The 21,983-nt window shown below is 44.9% G+C and overlaps 1 protein-coding gene across 1 annotated transcript; it reads right to left on the reverse strand.

Annotated features, from left to right (window-relative positions):
- Positions 1 to 1,022: 1,022 nt before the first annotated feature.
- Positions 1,023 to 19,109, reverse strand: LOC100600666 (zinc finger protein 765-like). Its single transcript, XM_030819748.1, has 4 exons — positions 19,051 to 19,109; positions 10,839 to 10,926; positions 7,245 to 7,371; positions 1,023 to 2,727 (listed from the first exon to the last, which is right to left on the reverse strand). Exons 2-4 carry the CDS (start codon positions 10,851 to 10,853, stop codon positions 1,430 to 1,432), a joined length of 1,440 nt encoding a protein of 479 aa, XP_030675608.1. The 5' UTR covers positions 10,854 to 10,926; positions 19,051 to 19,109; the 3' UTR covers positions 1,023 to 1,429.
- Positions 19,110 to 21,983: the final 2,874 nt, after the last annotated feature.

Genomic DNA, 21,983 nt, shown 5'->3' on the forward strand with positions numbered 1-21,983 from the left:
AAAAAAGTAAAGGGCCTGAATAGGCTAATTATCTGGAAAATGCAAATCAAAATCACAGTGAGGTATCACTTCACATGTCTTAGGATTGCTATTATTAAAAAGACAAAAAGTAACAAGTGGTGAGGATGCGGAGGAAAAAAAAAATACCCCCGTACACTGTTGTTGGGACAGTCAATTGGCAGAGCAATTATTTCTTTAAAAATTATAAAAATCATGGAGTTGCCTTACAAGTTATAATTTAATTTTACTCAAAACAATATGAGAATTAAAATTCTTTTTAATTTTAAAAATCAAAATGACCAAACAATCCAGGAATCCTACCTCTGAGGGTGTATCTGAAGGAAATGGGTTTTTCCAAGAGGTATCTGCACTCCCACGCTTGCTGCAGTGTTACTCGCATTAGCCAAGGCACATCAGCCGTATGAGGGTCCTTCATGATGCACGGATGAAGACACTGTGACAGACAGATTTCTCAGCGGCTGAGAGGGTTTTAGAGATCCTGACACCCAGAGAGGAATTGGGGACCGAAGAGGATGCAGCTTTTCATTACCAAAGCTGAGGAAGTCCAGAAGGAAGAGGAGAGGCTCACCTCTCCTCAGTGGGGCTCACCTGCAGGCGCCTGCTGAGACTCCGGAGCATGGTCCCTGGGAACGATTCTGATGTTTCTCAACCACGTGCTTCCTTAGCAGAGAACTGTCTAGATTAGCGGTTCCCAGCGTTTTAGGCACCAGGGACTGGTTTTGTGGAAGGCAGTTTTTCCACAGACGGGGGGATGGTTTCAGGATTAAACTGTGCCGCCTGAGATCATCAGGCATTAGTTAGATTCTCATAAAGAGCATGCAACCCAGATCCCTCGCATGCACAGTTCACAGTAGGGTTCGCACTCCTCTGAGATGCAGTGGCGCTGCTGATCTCACAGGAGGCAGAGCTCAGGTGGTCACGCTCACTCACCCACTGCTCACCTGCTGCTGTGCGGTCCAGTATGAAGTCTACGATGGTGTGTAAGGCACAACTCCTGACTGAAGGTCTTGCCACACTCACTACACTTGCACGGTTTCTCTCCAGTATGAATTCTCCTATGTCTTTCAAGGTTTGATTTGTATCTGAAAGTTTCATCACATTCTTCACATTTGTAAGGTTTCTCTCCAGTATGAAGTCTACGATGGCATGTAAAGGAGGAAGTATGACTGAAGGTCTTGCCACACCTATTACACCTGTAAGGTTTCTCACCAGTGTGAATTCTCCTATGTCTTTCAAGGTTTGATTTGAAACTGAAAGCTTCATCACATTCTTCACATTTGTAAGGTTTCTCTCCACTATGAAATTTATGATGGTATACAATGGATGGCGTATGACTGAAGGTCTTGCCACAATCACTACACTTGTAACATTTCTCTCCAGTATGAATTTTCTGACATATTTCAAGATTTTATTTGAAACTGTAAGCTTTGTCACATTCTTCACACTTGTAAGGTTTCTCTCCACTATGAAGTCTATGATGGCATGTAAGGGATAACTCCTGACTGAAGGTCTTGTCACACTCATTACATTTGTACAGTTTCTGTCCATTATGAATTCTCCTATGTCTTTCAAGACTTGATTTGAAACGGAAAGCTTCATCACATTCTTCACACTTGAAAGGTTTCTCTCCAGTATGAAGTCTACGATGGCATGTAAGGGTTGACATATGACTGAAGGTCTTGCCACAATCATTACACTTGTATGGCTTCTCTCCAGTATGAGTTATCCTATGACTTTCAAGGTTTGATTTGAAACTGAAAGCTTTGTCACATTCTTCACATTCGTAAGGTTTCTTTCCAGTATGAATGCTACGATGGCATGCAAGGTATGACTTCTGACTAAAGGTCTTGCCACACTCATTACACTTGTGTGGTTTCTCTCCAGTATGAATTCTCCTATGTCTTTGAAGGGCTGAATTGTGTCTGAAAGCTTTGTCACATTCTTCACATTTGTAAGGTTTCTCTCCAGTATGAAGTCTACGATGATATGTAAGGGATGACATCTGACTGAAGGAGTTGCCACACTCATTACACTTGTAAGGTTTCTCACCAGTGTGACATCTATGATGGCGTGCAAGGTATCGCTTCCGATTAAAGACCTTGTCACATACATCACATTTATATTGTTTCCCTCCTAGATGAATTATCTGATGTTTCCTTAAGAGTGAGCCATAATTAAAGGCTTTGCCACTCTCAATACATTGGAAAGATTTTTCTCTCATGTGTACTTCCTGTCTTTGTGTGAGTAATGAACAATTCAGAAAATTATTCCCATAGTTATTAGATATATGGGTTTTGGGCCTACAAGAAATTCTTTGGGCTGTTGAAACCGAGGAAGCATCACTGATAGACTTCTCAACTTGACTATTAATTTTCCCTTTGGGCTGAAATACGTGGCGTTCAGACAGATGCGAATGAAAGCTTGATCCAAGCTGATCTTTAATAGGCTCGTTTCCAGCATGACTTTGATCATATTGCTCTGTACTACCCATCAACTTTTTGATTTTTGTCATGGGTGCTTCATGGCCATTTCTTTCATCTTCTTGCCACTGAAACTCAAAGTTATGAATGTCTTTCTCAATTTCCTGAAAGCAAAAATCTCCAATGTGATGACTTTCATGTCTTTCCAATGTCCCTGTGTGGATCACTTCTCTATTGCCTTGTGCTGTTGATGAGAACTCCTTCAGTGTGCATTTGGAAGAGATACCTATAAAATATAAACACTAATAGGTTTCCAGTTAAGTACAGATGGTAAATCATACTGAAATGTATAAATATGACACAAAAGACAATACTTATTTTAAACTTCCCAAACATGATCTTCAAAGTTTAGGAAAACAAAATTGTAAGATTCTTTAATAAATAAAGGGCGATTACATGTACTTCAAATTATTATTATGGAAGCTTATTTCCAGTATCATGACAAAACACTGAAGGGCACAAACATGTGTAAGCCTAAAGTAAGGAGTATTTTTCCAATGTGACCCTAAAGTGTCTAACAGTTTGCAAAAAACATATCACTAGCACATCAATGAAAAGTATATATTCTTCATATTTACAGCATATTTACTGTATACAAATAAATACTAAAGGACCACACGATATACTATATTGGTAAATAATCCACAGCAAGCTCATGTAAGGATAACCAAAATCAATGGAAATTCTGTATTGTTAAATAATCATAGCACTGAGAAGATAAGAAAAGATTACAAAATTTAGCAAGGCGTGGTGGCCCATGTCTGTACTCCCAGCTACTCACAAGGGTGAGGCACAAGAATTGCTTGAACCCAAGAGGCAGAGGTTGCAGTGAGCCGAGATCGCACCACTGTACTTCAGCCTGGATGACAAAGTGAGACTCCATCTCAAAAAAATAAAATAAAAGAAAAAACAATATTTTTCTGAATAACTGTCATAAAATTACCTATATACATGCAGAAAAGGCATATTGTAACATTAAAAATTTTTTTTTATTTTCATATTTTTGAGACAATGTTTCACTGTGTCACAACAGGCTGGAGAGGCTGGAGGGCAATGGCCTGATCTCGGCTCACTGCAACCTCCACCCTTTGGGTTCAAGCCATTCTCCTGCCTCGGCCTCCTGAGTATATGGGATTATAGGCACACGCCAGCATGCTTGGCTAATTTTTGTATTTTTAGTAGAGACAGGGTTTCATCATGTTGGCCAGGCTGGCCTTGAACTTTTGACCTCAAGTGATCCACCCGCCTCAGCCTCCCAAAGTCCTGGGATTGCAGGCGTGAGCCACAGCACCTGGTGGCACTTTGTGACATTAACTAGTAAACTCTGTCAGTTATATTGCATACCACATACCAAAAAGCTTTATGTAAAATCATAAAAATGAACTGGTAAAATACTGTAACCCATAAAACCAGCAAGCAAATCATAAGCACATTTATACAACCTGCAGAATTCTAAACAATTCCCTGTTAAGAAAAAAGGCACAACTTCTACTTACCACCAGCACACAATATAAGAACTAAAATACGTGTTAAGATCACTACCTTCTGATGTATGAGGTCAAAAAAATACGCAGCATTACAAGGAATAAGGAATTCACTAACAGCCGGGTGCAGTGGCTCACGCCTGCAATTCCAGCACCTTGGGAGGCCGAGGTGGGCAGACCATGAGGTCAGGAGTTCAAGAATAGCCTGGCCAACATGGTGAAACCCTAACTCTACTAAAAATACAAAAAAATTAGCTGGGTGTGGTGGCGGGTGCCTGTAATCTCGGCTACTTAGAAGGCTGAGGCAAGAGAATCGTTTGAACCCAGGAGGTAGAGGTTGTAGTGAGCCAAGGTCCCACCATTGCACTCTAGCCTGAGTGACAGGGTGAGACTTCGTCTCAAAGAAAAAAAAAAAAAAATTGACTAATAGTGCCAGAGGGTGCAATTAGGATGTCACAACTACATTTATGAAACAGCCAGGCAATACAGCAATTATATATATATACACATTGCCCTATGTATCTAGTTCACTATGCACAAAATATAAAACATAGAATGTGTAGTGGGAAAATTTATAAACTGAGATCAGAGAAAACATTGTATAAAACAAATTGCACAATAAAAACATAAACAATATGATGCAGGCTCCCTGGTCTGAATGTTCTTATTGGCCAAAAGCCATGTTCAGAGTTCTTATTCTCCAATAGGATGTTCTGCAGATGGGGCCTTTGAGAGAATTTGGTCACGGGTGTTGACCACTCGTGAATAGGGCTTGTGCTTTCATAAAAAGAGATATTAAAGAGCTCGTTTCTTGTTCCTCTTTCTACCATGTCAGGACATGGCACGAAGGTGGCTGGGCTAAACCATAAAGAAGGCTCTCGCCAGGAACCAATTTGGCTGGCACCTTGCTCTTGGACTTCCCACTTTCCAAATTCATGAGAAATAAATTTCTGGTCTTAAGCCTCCCAGTTTAAGCTATTTCTTTTTTTGTTTGTTTTTGAGACCAAGTCATGCTCTATCACCCAGGCTGGAGTGTAGTGGCATGATTCTCCTGCCTCAAGAGATTCTCTCGCCTCAGCCTGGAGTCTCACTTTGGTGCCCAGACTGGAGTGCAGTGGTGCAACCTTGGCTCACTACAACCCCCACCTCCCAGGTTCAAGTGATTCTCCTGCCTCAGCCTCTCGAGTACTTGAGATAACAGCCATGTGCCACCACACCCAAGTAATTTTTGTATTTTTAGTAGAGACAGGGTTTCACCATGTTGGCCAGGCTGGTCTCAAACTCCTGAACTCAGGTGATCTGCCCCTGTCGGCCTCCCAAAGTGCTGGGATTACAGGTGTGAGCTACTACACCTGGCCAATTTCTTGTATTTAGTAGATTCGAGGTTTCACCATGTTGGCCAGACTGGTCGCAAACTCCTGACTTCAAGCGATTTGCCCACCTCGGCATCCCATACGGCTGGGATTAAGGCATGACCCACCTCGGCTGGCCAGTCTAAGCTATTTCTGACAGGACAGTGAAATGACTGACACAGGAAAAGGAGCATCTCATGATCAACATCACCGAAGGCCGAAAAATCTAATTAAACAAAGCAAGTTTAGGGCCTGTACTATAAATCTTGCAATACGTGATGCCATCTAATAGCAATAACATGTTTTAAAAACTTTGACGCCGGCTGAGTGAGGTGGTTCACACTGTAATCCCAGCACTTTGGGAGGCTGAGGGAGAAGGATCACGAAGTCAGGAGATCAAGACCATCCTGGCTAACACGGTGAAACCCCGTCTCTACAAAAAACAAAAATAAAAAAAATTAGCCTGGTGTGGTGGCATATGCCTGTAGTCCCAGCTACTTGGGAAACTGAGGCAGGAGAATCGCTTGAACCCAGGAGTTGGAGGTTGCAGTGACCTGAGATTGTGCCATTGCACTCTAGCATGGGTGACAAGGATAAAACTTCATCTCATCAATAAATAAATAAATAGGCAAATAAAAAGACGGATACAGAAACTGGTATATGTGTCCCTTTCCTTCATAATTCAACTTTTTTTCCTATTATTTAGAAGAAAAAAGCATGAAAAAACACTGTACATATATGTTAACGAAAATGCAACAAACACAGAAATAATTCTGACATAAATAAAGAGTTCTGGTGGAGAAAGAGAAGCTTTTGCAGGTTGTGGAATTGTTTTTTCTTTGAGACAGAGTTTCACTCTGTTGCCCAGGCTGGAGTGCATGGCACAATCTCAGCTCACCACAACCTCCGCCTCTGGGGTTCAAGTGACTCTCCTGTGTTAGCCTCTTGAGTAGCAGGGATTACAGGCGCCCACGACCGTGTCTGGCTAATTTTTGTATTTTTAGTAGAGATGGAGTTTTGCCACGTTAGACAGGCTGGTTTTGAACTCCTGACCTCAGGTGATTTGCCCACCTCAGCCTTCCAAAGTGCTGGGATTACAGGCATGAGCCACTGGGGCACAAGAATTGTTTGAGCTCGAGATGTGCAGCCAGCTGTGGTGAGCCAACATCGCAGCACTGCACTGCAGCCTTGGCGACAGAGTGAGACTCCGTCATAAACAAACAAACAAAGTAAAGAAGAAAGGAGTCAAAGCATGTCTACACAAAAAAGCAATTAAACACAAAAAGTAGGAAATGAAGAATGACGAACAAAAAAAACCCTGAAAAAACAAAATAAGAACAAAAAAACAAACAAACAAAAAATCAAGAAATACAGATAATATGTAACAAAAAGGCAATGGTAAGGTCTTCTGCATCAGTAATATTTCAAATGTAAATATTTAACTGCACTCAGAAGGCAAAGACTGGCTCAGTCAACAGGAACCAACTACATGTTGTCCACAGAAGACTCATATTAGCCCTAAGGACACACATATGCAAAAATTTTAAAAACAAAAGCCAATAGTTAGGTACAGGGGTTGGCGCCTGTAATCCCAGCTTCTTGGGAGGCCAAGGAGGATGTCTTGAGCCCAGGAGATCAAGACCAACTTCAACAACACAGCAAGAACCTGTCTTTAAAAAAAAAAAACTAAAAAAGTATCCTGGCATGGTGGCATGCACCGGTACCACTACCGGGGGAAGCTGAGGTGGGACAATCACTTGAGCCCAGGAATTCAAGATTGCAGCGAGCCATGATCACATCCTTACACTCCACCCTGGGGGACAGAGAGAGACACTCTATCTAAAAAAAGAGAAAATAGAAAGATACGCAAGGGCACATCCCCACTTCTGGAGGGAAGTTATCCTCACCCAGGGAGACCAGGTTCCTATAATTCTCCAACATCACGTCCCTGTATAGAGTCCTCTGAGCAGGGTCCAGGCATTTCCACTCCTCCTGAGAGAATTCTATGGCCACGTCCCTGAATGTCAACAGACTCTGAAATTAAAACACATTTTAAAGAAATGGTTGTGGGAGGAGTTCTTATTTTTACAGAAAATGAGAAGAGGAGAGAGGGGAAAGCATGGATTTAATTGCAGTGAATGTTCTCACAAATCCGAGTAAGGGGTTTTTCCACAGCATTTTGTCTTCCCAGTTGTGTTTTGTTATACTTTTCTTTTTTTGAGACAGAGTCTCACTCTGTCACTCAGGCTGGGGTGCAATGGTGTAGTCTCTGCTCACTGCAACCTCCACCTCCCAGGATCAAGTGATTCTCCTGCCTTAGCCTCCTGAGTAGTTGAAATTACAGGCGCATGCCACCACGCCAATTTAATTTTTGTATTTTTAGTAGAAACGGGGTTTCACCATATTGGCCAGGTTTGTCTCAAACTCTTGACCTCATGATCTGCCTAACTCAGTCTCTCAAAGTGCTGGAATTGCAGGCCCAATTCTGGGCCATGCCTGGCCCAGAAACTTCTATTGAAACACTAAGTGACATTCAGTATCTAGATGAGGCAGAGTATGAGTGATGTCTTCAGAGATGACAACGTCCACAATGAAAGATCAGAAACTAAAATCCAGCCAGGCACGGTGGCACAGGCCTGTTATCCCAGCTACCTGGGAGGGTGATGCAGGAGAATTGCTTGATCCCAGTAGGCAGAGGCTGCAATGATCCGAAATTGCACCAATTCAGCCAGGGCAACAGAGATTCCATCTCAAAAAAAAAATTAGCTGGGCATGGTGGCAGGCACCTGTGGTTCCAGCTACTTGGGAGCCTGAGGTAGGATGATGGCTTGAGCCTGAGGGTGGAGGTTGCAGTGAGCTAAGATCGCACCACTGTGCTCCAGCCTGGGCAACACAGTGAGACCCAGTCTCAAAATAAAAGAAAATATATGAAAACTAGATTACTCAAAGTATGAAAATCCATTACATAGATATATTTGTCAACAAAATAATGAAACCTACAGACTCACAAAAAACTAGATGTTAATACAAAGGGTTGTCATTTTCCCCAGATTTTCAAAATGTAAAAGTTGTTCAAAATATACACATTTGTGTGTGTGTATATGTATGTATATGTATATGTGTATGTGTATGTATGTATACATATACAGGTTTTAAAAATATAAAATTCCAAGTTTTGTTGAACTGAAGAGGAATCTCATCTTGCTGGAAAAGGACACTTTGGCAGTTGGGGCAGGCGGGAATCTCGTCAGATCTAAGAAAACAGGAAATGCTCCATCCTAGAAGAAGCAATCACCTTTTCAACTGCCTGACCTGGAGGAAGCTTCAGATATCTGTAGGAATGCAGGCATGTGCAGAGGCAGCCACTATGGCACTCCTTATACAGGGAAAAATCTCAAAGGACCCACATGTTGTCATTCAGCTAATTTCCAATGCAGATGTCAAAGGGCAAGCTAGCCATGGTTACTAATGTGAGAACATGTAAATTCACAACTAGCAGGATCAAATATCAAAGTAAAATATCTACTGGAACACAAAGAAGAAAACAACAGACACTGGGGTCTGCTTGAGAGTGGAGCGTGGGAGGAAGGAGAGGAGCAGAAAAAATAACTATTGGCGGCTGGGCACGGAGGCTCACGCCTGTAATCCCAGCTGTTTGGGAGGCCGAGGTAGGTGGATCATCTTAGGTCAGAAGTTCAAGATCAGCCTGGCTAACATGGTGAAACCCTATCTCTACTAAAAATACAAAAATTAGCCAGGTGTGGTAGCAGGCCCCAGTAATTTCAGCTAGCCAGGAGGCTGAGGCAGGAGAATCGCTTGGGATGCAGAGGTTGCAGTTGGGCTTAATACCAGAGTGATGAAATAATTTGTACAACAAACCCTGATGACCCTAGTTTACCTATGTAACAAACCTGCACATGCAGCCCCAAACCTAAAGTAAAAACATAAATATAAAAACTATTCTTTTTTTGAGACGAAGTCTTGCTCTGTGCCCAGGCTGGAGTGCAGTGGCACAATCTCATTTCACTGCAACCTCCGCCTCCCATGTTCAAGTGATTCTCTTGCCTCAGCCTCCTGAGTAGCTGGGATTACAGGCACGCGCCACCACGCCTGGCTAAGTTTTGTAAAAAAAAAATTTTTGTAATTTACTGCAGAATTTTTTCTGAAGTCTCATAACGATGCAGAAATACATGAGTACCACACCTGACACCTGACACCGAACTGACAGTAGTGGCTCCCCAATGAGGCTGGAAGGAGGGTGGAGGATGTGACAGAGAAAAGAACATGCTTTATGGCAAAGGGTCTAAGCTGCAGCTTTGCTTGGAGTTTTACCACAAAACAAATATATTCATCATGTGATGTTTAAATATAAAAATATATATTTAATAATAATTGATAGGGCTGGGCATGGTGGCTCATGCCTGTAATCTCAGCACTCCTGGAGGCTGAGGCAGGCAGATCACCTGAGGTTAAGAGTTTGAGACCAGCCTGGCCAACCTGGTGATAACCCGTCACTAATAAAAATACAACAAAATTAGCTGGGCATGGTGGTGCATGCCTATAATCTCAGCTACTGGGGAGGCTGAAGTAGGAGAATTGCTTGAACCTGGGAGGTGGAGGTTGCCATGAGCCAAGATCATGCCACTGCACTTCAGCCTGGGTGACAGAGCAAGACCTCTTATATTTAAAATATTATAATATTATCAGAATATAATAATAATAATAATAATTGTAACAGGTGGAATGAGAATATGGCTCCATCCTCTAGGATAAAAAAGAAGTACTGCTCTCATATGTGAGAAAAGTTATAACCATTTTTACTGAAATCACCTGTTTCACAAGCCTCTCCACAGTAACACCACAGTCTCCATGAGCTTAATATGCTGCAAATGGATTAATGAATCTCCTGCTATTATTTAGGTTGATTTCGTATTCTTAAAATAATGATGGAATCAAACATCTTGTATCATTCATGTCTGTGTATGAACTTTCCATTCTAATTACTGAGATTTTTGGAGTCAGAAACACAGCAACTCACTCAATTACCTAAAAATGTAGTATAAAATCAGGCAGAAAGCATTTCCCAATATTGGTCTCCTTTTCTGGAATTTACCACGTACTTTGTGCACATTAATGTGTGACTTCCAGTGGCAGCTGCTCTAATCCTGGTCCACAGAGAGCTGACAGAGCATCCACATGTGGCCCCTGAACAATCCCTGCTGCCCAACAGCACTGACACCACGGGACCCTCACCCCATCTCCATCCATGTCTGGGTGTGAGCCCTTCCCAGGACCATGCCCAGTGCAGCCTCTTCCCACGTTCATGTCACTTGGTCACAAGAGATGGAATCTAAGCAAGATGAGAGGGACTGAGGGAAGGCATGGGTGAATGTGAGCAAACATGTCAGGCAGGACGCTTCAGACTCAGAAGATTCCCAACTCCAAGGTCAGCATTTCTGAAAGGAAGGAGACAGAACAATCCACCGAGAATATCATCTCACCTGAGAAAGGGCCATCCCTGACTCCTTTGCTTTCCTCTTCCTCTTCCAGGTTTCTTCCTCACGTACAAAGAGTCTTTAGATGTCAATCCTGAATGATAAAAATGTTGTTTATTGCTCAGAATCAACACACACCCTCCCTGTAACACAACGACACATACAAAGGAGACCTCGCCCTGACGAAATACAGTCCCCTCTACTGCCCTCCACACCAGGTACAGTAAACTCCTACAGGAAAACTCCCGCTCCCCTCCTGGGGAAGCCCACACACACGCTGCAGCAGTGGGGAACTGGGCTGGAGTGAGCTCTTCAGGGCACAGACCCAGACCTGACCAAACTCCATACAGAGGCTCGGTGTGGTAGCTCTCAGCTGTCATCCTAGCACTGTGGGAGGCTGAGAGGGGTAGATCGCTTGAGCCCAGGAGTTTGAGACCAGCCTAGGCAACATGGTGAAACCCCATCTCTACCAAAAATACAAAAACGTAGCCAGCCATAGTGGTGCATATCTGTGTGTTTGTGGTCCCAGCTACTTAGGAGGTTGAGGTGGGAGAATCACTTGAGCTCAGGAGTTCGAGACCAGCCTGGCCAACATAGTGAAACCCTGCCTTTACTAAAAATACAAAAATTGAGCCAGTCGCAGTGGCTCATGCCTGTAATACTAGCACTCTGGAAGGCCGGGGTGGGCGGATTACTTGAGGTCAGAAGTTTGAGACCAGCATGGTCAACATGGTGAAACCCTGTCTCTATTAAAAATACAAAAAGTAACTGGGCTTGGTAGATGTCTGTAATCCCAGCTACTCGGGAAGCTGAGGCAGGAGAACCGCTTGAACCCTGGCAGTGGCTGTTGCAGTGAGCTGAGATCATGTCACTGCACTCAAACCTGGGTGACAGAATGAGACTCAAAACTAAACTAAACTAAAAATATAATAATTAGCCAAGTGTGGTGGCACAAACCTGCAATCTCAGCTAATTGGGAGGCTGAGACACAAGAATCACTTGAACCCAGGAGACGTAGGTTGCAGTGAGCCAAGATCATGAGACTGCACTCACAGCCTGTGCCGCAGAGTGAGACTCTGTCAAAAAAAAAAAGCGTTTCTGATGTGATTAATGCAGATAATAATAAAACCTGGGTAACTTGATAGAGACTGATGGGCGGCGGGAACTTCAGATGGGGTGGAGGGCATGGGAGACAGCTCTGAGCCTAGACCTGAATGCAGAGGAAAGGGACAGTGCTGTGATCATTTAGGGACATAGGGTAAGAGCAGGGACAATGACCTGAGACAGGAAAGGTTCTGATGTTTGGGAAAAGTGAAAAGCAAATGTGACTGGGGCAGAGGGAGTCATGAGATGAGCGCAAGCTCCCAGGAGGAGGCTGGACAGTGGCAGGGGCCCTGGACACAGGGCTGTGGAGCCACAGTGAGGAGTGGGGCTTTTGTCCTGGGGAACACGGGAAGCCGGTGGAGGGTTCCCTGCCAGGGACTGACATGACCTGCTTTACATCTAGCTGTGATATCCTCATACAGAGAAAGGCCCCGAAGATAGTCTCTGTGTCTGAGTCTGCAACTCTGTTTCTTCCATTCTTCTGCGTTTTATTATTTTTTTTTTCATTTTTGGGGTACTGCATCCCATTTAAAATTCTAGTTACAACTGGGCACTCCCCTCTCCCAGAAGAAAAGCCACGCCCAGACACGCACTCTATTTTGCCAACCATTTCAGGGGCCAGGGTCACTCAGGTTAAGCTTTTCTGGTCTAGCCCCTCATCTCCAAGTTGCAGGAAGGCTCGCTGGGGTCAGAGTGGGGAAATTTTCACCAAGTTCCCCTGAGAAGGTCTGAGATGAGTGAGAAGGTGTGCCTGACTTCTTTTTTTTTTTTTTTTGACATGGAGTCTCGCTCTGTCTCCCAGGCTGGAGAGCAGTGGCGCGATCTTGGCTCACTGCAAACTCCGCTTCCCGTGTTCACACCATTCTCCTTCCTCAGCCTTTCGAGTAGCTGGGACTACAGGCATCCGCCACCACGTCTGGCTAATTTTTTGTATTTTTAGTAGAGAAGAAGTTTTACCAAGTTAGCCAGGATAATCTCGATCTCCTGACCTCCTGATGTGCCCGCCTCAGCCTCCCAAAGTGCTAGGATTACAGGCATAAGCCACCGCACCCGGGTGCCTGAATTATTACATGGGGGCCTGGAGGAGCTAATGGAAGTGTTGGTCTTTATCACCCCTATCCTTGAAAATTAGAGAAACATCTTTCACATATCTGGGCTAAAGAAACTTCTTTTGCAAGGTTCTGTTGTCTTTGATTTCTGACATTTAATTCTTCCTTACAAGAAAGTCACAGTAACATTTATAAAATGCGGAAGTGTGAACCCACAGCTATTGAACTTAAAAACAGTGAAAAGAAGGTCAGCTGTAGAACTAAGACATAAGCAAATTGTTTCCATCAAGAATACATGGGTGGCCGGGAGAATGGATCACGCTTGTAATACCAGCACTTTAGGAGCTCGAGGCGGGTGGATCACCTGAGTTCAGGAGTTTGAGATCAACCTGGCCAACATGGTGAAACCCGTCTCTACTAAAAATACAAAAAATTAGGCCAGGCGCGGTGGCTCACGCCTGTAATCCCAGCACTTTGGGAGGCCGAGGCGGGCGGATCACGAGGTCAGGAGATCGAGACTATCCTGGCTAACCCGGTGAAACCCCGTCTCTACTAAAAATACAAAAAATTAGCCGGGCGAGGTGGCAGGCGCCTGTAGTCTCAGCTACGCGGGAGGCTGAGGCAGGAGAATGGCGTGAACCCCAGGGGGGCGGAGCCTGCAGTGAGCCGAGATCGCGCCACTGCACTCCAGCCTGGGTGAAAGAGCGAGACTCCGTCTCAAAAAAAAAAAAAAAATACAAAAAATTAGCTGAGCATGGTGGTGGGTGCCTGGGAGGCTGAGGCAGGAGAATTGCTTGAACCCAGGAGGCAGAGATTGCAGTGAGCTGAGATCGTGCCATTGCACTCCAGTCTGGGCAACAAGAGCGAAACTCTATCTCAGAAAAAAAAAGTATACATGGGTGCTTTCAGAAAAGCGTTCCATGCCAGTCCAGCCCATTTTTCAACATTAGTCCAGAATGGACCAGACGGGCCTTGAGGGAAACATGCACTTAATAGCTCACAGGCTTTAAGAATAGCCATGCTGTAGTGGGATTGATAAGGAATCAGACAGATCGATGGGGTTGAGGAGGATTTATTATTATTTAGGTGCACTGACCCAGTTGGTTTAACATCCAAAGGACTGAGCCCTGAACAAAGAGCTAAGTTACCTTTTCAGCATTTTGTGGGCTGGGGGGAGATCCGTGCAGGTGGAAGCCCATTACAGAAGTGAGAAACAAAGACAGTTATTTAATTGAGACACGCATTACATCATTTCTTACTTTTCAAGGAAAAACATGTTTTACGACTTGAGTTTATCTGTGTAGGGACCTTGCACCTGCACAGCTAGAGAAACACCATCTTCGCAATGCCTGGGAAGAGAGGAGAGATAAGGCTCACTAGCCACAGAAAAACAGGCAGTTAATTTTTAAGGGACTCCAGCTCTTTCTCTTTCTCAGGGGGCAATTGGGTTTTCTTACATACAACGGAGTTTCTGCTTACACCTTTTTAAATTTCATTTAATTCCTGTTTCAATGCAAGAAGCGCATAACTGCATACAAGGAAGAATGCCTATAGGTCTCACAGATCCAGGACACCCCTTTAAACATGGAGACTCTGTTTAGGTTAAAAAGCAGAATCTAACTTCTCTAGGACCCATATAGGATGGGCCCTATATCATAATCTTGTCCACTCCACTGCTGTTAAACTTGCAGGAATCGTGCCTTAGAGCCACCACAGTCAGCTGAAACCAGCAGCTCAGGATAAGTGGACCAGCCAGCAAGACCCAGATCATCCAACTCAGCTGATCCTGAGACGAGACCAAGCTGCTGCTGAGGACGCCAGCCCTGCTCTGGTCACTCTGGAGGCTGACCAGTCTACGCATGGCTGAAGCTCGAGGAGACGACAGGCCCTGCTCTAGTCACCAACCGGAAGCTGACTAGTCTATGCATGGCCAAAGCTTGAGGACTCATCAAGCCAGTAAATGTGGTTAGAAATCTTAAGGCGGGTAGTTTTCCTTGTAATACTAACTGTTTTACTATTGTTCTGTCGTCGTGGTCAACCTTCTCCCCCAGGCAAGGCCCTCTTCTGTCCTTGCTGGATGTGAATATGCTGTACATTGTTTTGCTGTTGTTACCCCCCTTAACCATGGTAGAAGAAGCACCTATAGAAAGGTGTCCCCACTGTACACATACTACCTGGTCAGGGAACAGGATAATTAAGACTCTATTGTATTATATTTATTATGAGTACAAGGACTTGCTTAAGAACTTGTACTTATAAAGGCTAGGCATGGTGTCTCATGCCTGTAATCCCAGCACTTTGGGAGGCCGAGGTGGGTGGATCACCTGAAGTCAGGAGTTCGAGACCAGCCTCACCAACATGAAGAAACACTGTCTCTACTACAAATACAAAATTAGCCAGGCACGTTGGCGCATGCCTGTAATCCCAGCTATTTTGGAGGCTGACGCAGAAGGATCGCTTGAACCTGGGAGGTGGAGGTTGCAGTGAGCCAAGATTGTGCCATTGCATTCCAGCCTGGGCAACAAGAGCGAAACACCAGCTCGAAAAAAAAAAAAAAAAAAAAAAAGAACTTGTACTTAGACAATCTACTCAATTTGTGACCAAGAAAATAACCAACCTTATGTATCTTATAACTCCAAGTTTTCACCTGGTGAATAGTTTAAAATTTGTGCAAGGTCAAAAGAAAGTTCCCTCTTAAACCAAATCAAGGTCCTTCCCTTTTACCGAGGGCCTATTTCTCTGTATTTTGATGCTTGTCAAGCAGCAGACCTAGACTCATCTGTCTGTGGTAACCCACCTATACAAAGATACTATAGAAATGACTACAAATAAGTATGCATGCCACCTTGTCCCTCTGAGGCCCCAGAAAAAGATTGTCAGTATTGCATATCGTGGCACCCCAGCACACAACAAAGGAAAATTATGCTTACCAAAATGCCGGTAAAACCAGATTGTGAAACAAAAACCTGTCATTCTGTAAATTTCACCATTCTAAAGCCAGACTTACCCGTGTGGACTGCAGGTTACCCCATACATGTCTACACACACACCCCTACCCAGCAACTTGCCTATATGTTGTCAAAAAAAGAACCCCGACCCTTCCGGCCCAGCAACAATTCCGAATCTTTAAATTATTCTATAAGCATGTAAACCAGAAGTCACCAGAGCATCATCCTTTAGCTAAAAGCCTGTTTGCTCGGCTGGCTGAAAACATTGCTAGCAGCTTAAGCATTTCCTCATGTTATGTTTGTAGAAGGACTAACATAGGAGACCACTGGCCTTAAGAAGCAAAAGCGTTAATGCCACAAGATAATTTAATTCTAACTGACTCTTCCTCCGAACGAACGCCCACAAGTTCAAGCGCCTAGCTCTTAAAAACTTCTATTATCAGGAGATACTGGGTTGCTCATTAAGGAAAAGCTTTTACAGAGTCACTAGACGAATTAACTTGTTTAAGACAGCAATATTATAATAAAACACTAAAGAAAACTTTGTGGCAAGGCAAAGATGACTCCAGATCACCTCATCCAAACCCATTCTCCCATTTCTCTTCTCTAAACCACACCTAGTATCAGCTTGAAGCTCCAAATACCTGGCAAGCACCCTCTGGTCTCTATTAGAACTGTGGGCCACAGGCCTACTGACAGTTGCCAGCCAAATAGACAAGGGCTTCTGTACTTAAAACAATCAGACCATCTTTCTTCTTACTCCCATTGCAACAAGGAGAAATTTTAAGGTATCCTGTCTACAACAAAATTAAAGAAAAAAAACAAAAGAGATATAGACATAAGAAAAGACATAAAAATAGAAGATTAGAAAGATACAGACCAGCCCCCTGAAAGACTAATTCTGTACTCTAGGCCAGCTACCTGGGCACAAGATAAGTCATAAAGGTATCGCACCCCGATTTACACGCTTAACCACATCATAAATTTGCAAGCAGTACTTGAAATCATCACTGATGAAACTGGCCCAGTAAGCCATGAAAATGAGAAATGCCATCTACCAAAATAGATTAGCTTTCGACTACCTCCTAGCCCAGGAAGGAGGAGTATGTAGAAAGTTTAATCTAACTAATTGCTGCCTAGAAATCGGTGACAATAGGAAGGCTGTTATAGAAAGAACTGCCAGAATGAAAAAATTAGCCCATGTTCCAGTCCAGACTTAGACAAAATAGACTCCCGGGTCCCTCTTTAGAGGCCGGTTTTCCTCCTTCAGTAGATTCAAAACCTTAATAGGAGTAGTTCTAGAAATACTAAGAATTGGTTTAATACTCCCTTGCCTCTTACCTCTCCTTGTTAAGAACATTCAATCAACTATAGAAGCAATTGTGACCCGACAGACTACCACTCAGCTAACAGCTCTGTATAAATATCAGTCTGTGCCTAAAGAAGAAAACCTGCTCTTTTATGAAGAATCCAGTAATAGTGATGCTTTCTATTAAAATCTTGATTATAAAAAGCATCTAAGGGAGGAAACTGAAGCAAGAAATTTAAAAAAAAATGCATTCATTCACTCCAGGAAAACTAACAGGCAAGGCAAGGGTTAAAAAGAATAGAGGAAGTTTTCCTCTGCCTAGGGAACTCACTTCAAGAACAATTATGAGATAAGGCTGTTTGGGAAGTTGAAGCCAAAGGAATGGGCTCCTGACACCCCCACCTCCAGAACAAGGGTGAAGAAAAAAAAAGGACAAATGTGTGTATTTAGCTGTTCTTGTTTTTCTTTCAATGCAGCTACAAGGCCACCAGCTATGGAAGGACACAAGTTATGCTATGCTATAGATTACGTGACCTATTATTATATGATTAACTGCTTTTACTCTGCTTCTGAAAGCAAAAAAACCCCACTCTGTGCTTGTTGAAATGCTCAGCTTTTTAGATGTAAATCCACTGGGCCGGTGCGTACCTTAAATAAACATCCTCCTGTCTCCCCCATATCAGTCTCTCTCGTCCTCAGTTTCCTGCAACACCATCTCTGTGCCTCCTCTGCTTTCCCCATTAAATTCTCTCTTCCCTGTTATACCCCCCTGTCCCCACTCTCTGGCAGCCTAGATCCCCAGGTGTCCTCCCTGCTGTGGTTCTCCCTCTATTCTCCTTGCCACCAGCACCACTCTGCTCTGTCTGCCCTGGCTCCAAATCCCTCCTCCTCTCCCTCACCCTGATGAGCCTCCCTCTTTGCTGCCCCTCTCCCTACCTTGCTGTCCTTCATCTCTCTGTACATCTAGCTTTTCTCTACATTTCTCCAGTTGCTTTTCTCCTCCTGCTTTCTTATCTCTTTTTTTTTTCACTTTTGCTGTTTCTTGGCAAATCCCTCACCCATCCTCTACTTTGCCATCTCTTATGGGTCTTTCTCATTCTTCTTTTCTCTTGTCTCAGGTTTTCTACTGCTGTCTATCTCCTTATCCCTTTGGCCCACACAATCACAGGAGGGTTTGGAGTAAGACGCCTGCATCCCAGAAGAACCCATTTTCCAGGGGCTGGAGCCAAGGAGGCAAGAACACCCCGTGTCACAGGACAGGCCCCAGGCACCCCCCTAACGCAGGCTCACGGCAAGCGGTGACTGCGGAGGGGACACCTGGGGAGCAGCAGGGCCCGGCACGAGGAGGGACGTGGGGGGCGACGGCGCCTTAAGACAAGGGTGGGGTTTGTAGGATCCCAGGACCAGGCAGAGAACTCGGCCTCCCTGGGACTGGGGCTGCGGCGCTGCGCTCTAGGGGCCAACGAGGGCGAGGCTGGGAGGCGCCCAGGGCGGGAATTCACCTCTCGGGTGAGGACTTTAAAAAGCTCGGGGCGGGAGGAGTCAGAAAAAGGTTTAGAGCAGGAAAACTACGCAACAGAAAGTGTATACATTGCCCTATAGCAGAAAGATCCGGAAGGGGACCAGCCTCAGGGAGACTTTAAACCCAAAAGGAGTGACCCCCGGGCTCTCACGGGGACGTCTCAATTTGCTCTGGGCGAAGGAAGACGGGCGAGAATTTCCAGGTCTGGAGGGACCCCACGTCCCAGGGACAGAAGCGCCGGGGACCTGGGAAGAGCAGACTTCACACAAGATGGAGCGAAACTCACGCGCCGCTGTGGGACCTTCACTCCATGCGATCTGCTTCCGGGTTTGCGCGCGTCTGAGGAGGGAAGGACAGAAGCCAGGCCTGGGCGGGACCTGCGAGGAGGTGGGCGGGGCCTGGGCCAGGTAGGGGTAGAAGCGGAGAGACCTTGCCCTTTAGTACCGGCAGAGGGCGGGGCTGGGGCGGGATCTGTGCGTCTCTCAGCCTCCCTCCCAGCGCCTCTGTTTTTGGGTTTTGGAGGCGAGATGGCCAGGAAGGCCGAGCCATCATTCAAAAGCCCTGGAATTGTCTGAAAAGGGGATGCAAAGTAGAATGTGAAATGCAAAGCCCTGCTTGGGCAGAACTTACGATTTCATGTTAACCTAACCCTAACCCTAACCCAGAGAATAGAATAGAAATCCTCTCCCTTTCTATTCTCCATTCACTCCGGAGGGAGAGTCCACCCTTTGCTCAGCTGCAGAGACTTCCCTAAAGCCACCGCCTGGGATGCTGGACGTAGTGCTCAGGCCAGCGAGGAGTGAGGTCACCACTTGCTGGATAAACTCAGCGCGGGCGCGGGCGCGGGGGCGGGAGCCTGAGGTCCCAGCTACTCAGGAAGCAGCGGTGGGGGGATCGCTGAACCTGGGGGTCCAGGCCAGCCTGGGCGACAAAGTAACACCCCCTCTTGCAGGGCTCCCTTCTTCGTTTCTCTATTTTTCGTTGTTTTTTTAACGTTTTAAAATAAGAGTTTGATTGTGTGAGATAGGGATCCAACATTCTCTTTTCCATGTGGCTATCCAGTTAGTTGTCCATTCCACATTTGTGGAAGAGATCTATTACCTTCTTTTATGTATTTACTTATTTCTTTTCTTTTATTTTGAGACAGAGTATTTCTCTGTCGCCCAGGCTGCAGTGCAGTGGTGGGATCTCGACTCACTGCAGCCTCTGGCCCCCTCCACACGTGCAGGTATTTCTCATCAGGTGGAGATGAGAGACTGAGAAAAGAAACAAGACACACAGACAAAGTATAGAGAAACAGCAGTGGGCCCAGTTAACCAGAGCTCAGTGTGCGGGGACCCTCACTGGCGCTGGTCCCTGAGTTCCCTCAGTATTTATTGATCACTATTTTTACTATCTTTGCGAGGGGAGTGTGGCAGGGCAACAGGGTGATGGTGGCGAGAAGGTCAGCAGGGAAACGTGAGCAAAGGAATCTGTGTCATGAATAAGTTCAAGGAAAGGTACTGTGTCTGGATGTGCACGTAGGCTAGATTTATGTTTCACTTTACACAAACATCTCAGTGTAGCAAAGAGTAACAGAGTATTGCCGCCAGCATATCTCACCTCCAGCCACAGGGCGGTTTTCTCCTATCTGAGAATAGAATGGTCGGCTTTACACTGTCAGAAACACAGTAACTCACTCAATTACCTAAAAATGTAGTATAATATGCAAATCTCTCCCTGGGTGGAAAGAGCAATTTTATGCTGACGGCCCACAGAACAGAGTAGAAATCCTCTCCCTATTCCTCATCCACTCGGGAGGGAGAGTCCACCTTGTGCTCAGCTCCAGAGACTTCCCTAGGGCCACTGCGTGGGATGCGGGACAGAGTGTGCAGGCCGGGGATGAGTGAGGTCACCACCTGGTTCCTAATGATCTGCTAAACAAGGGGTGGATTATTCATGCTTCCCCTTTTTAGACCTTATAGCGTAGCTTTCTGACGTTGTCATGGCATTTTTAAACTGTCATGGAGCTGGTGGGAGTGTAGCAGTGAGGACGACCAGAGGTCACTCTCCTAGCCATTTTGATTTTGGTAGGTTTAGGCTGAGGTAGGATAATTGCTTGAACCGGGAAGCAGAAGTTGCAGTGAGCTGAGATAGCATCATTTCACTTCAGCCTGGGCGACAAGAGAAACTCCATCTCAAAAAAAAAAAAAGAAGAGGGAGGCCGGAGGCAGTGGCTCATGCCTGTAATCCCAGCACTTTGGGAGGTCAGGGTGGGCAGATCACTTTCTTGAGGTCTGGAGTTGGAAACCAAGCTGACCAGCATGGCAAAATCCCATCTCTTCTAGAAATACAGAAATTAGTTGGGCGTGGTGGTGCATGCCTGTAATCCCAGCTACTCGGGAGGCTGAGGCAGGAGATTCACTTGAACCTGGGAGGTGGAGGTTGCAGTGAGCTGACATTAGGCCACCACACTCCAGCCTGGGATGCAGAGGGGTACTCCATCTCTGAAGACAGAGAAAATACATTTACAAATTTTCTAAATAAATGTCCTGAGAAAAGAGACAAAAGAAAGGGAAATCTTTTCCTTTATTCTCAAAAGAGGAATTATGCCTCTCATTTATTTGCTTGTTTGAGACAGGGTCTAGCTCTGTCACCCAGGATGGAGTGCAGTGGGGAGATCAGGGCTCACTTCAGCCTCAGAATCCCTGGTTCAAGTGATCCTCCCACTTCAGCGCCCAGAGTAGCTGGGACCACAGCAGTGCACCACCATACCTGGCTGACTTTTTTTACTTTTAGCAGAGGGGAGGTCCCCATATGTTGCCCAGGCTGGTCTTGAATCCCTGGGCTCACGTAACCCACCTGCCTGGGCCTCTGAAACCGCTGGGATTACAGGCCTGAGCCACTGCGTCTGGTCTCATCATAAATTTGATGTTTCTTCTTGTTTTAATGTTAACAGAATTTGTATTGCTCTGATAGAGGTTCTTTTCAAACTGACGTCTTATCCTTCTGAGTGCCTCAAACTAGAGCCTGTTCAGACATGTTATAACAAGTTTATACCAGTTTATTTTGGTACAAAAAGTGTGAAATTTATGCACAAATTTTTCATAACATGTATTTTTCCACGAACCTCTTGAAGACCCTTATACTGGCAAACTGTATTCAAAAGGATATAAAAAGGGATTGTAAATATTCAAGTGCTACTTATCCATGGGATGCAAGGATGGTTCAACATACTCA

The sequence above is a fragment of the Nomascus leucogenys genome, chromosome 10 (assembly GCF_006542625.1).
Source record: "Nomascus leucogenys isolate Asia chromosome 10, Asia_NLE_v1, whole genome shotgun sequence".
Taxonomy (NCBI): Eukaryota; Metazoa; Chordata; class Mammalia; order Primates; family Hylobatidae; genus Nomascus; species Nomascus leucogenys.

What these genes read in the sequence shown, in the direction of transcription:
- LOC100600666 (XM_030819748.1), bottom strand. An exon ending in TAGGAACCTGGTCTCCCTGG is followed by an intron (nt 2,728 to 7,244) that starts GTGAGGATAACT and finishes TATATTTTATAG; the next exon opens with GTATCTCTTCCAAATGCACA.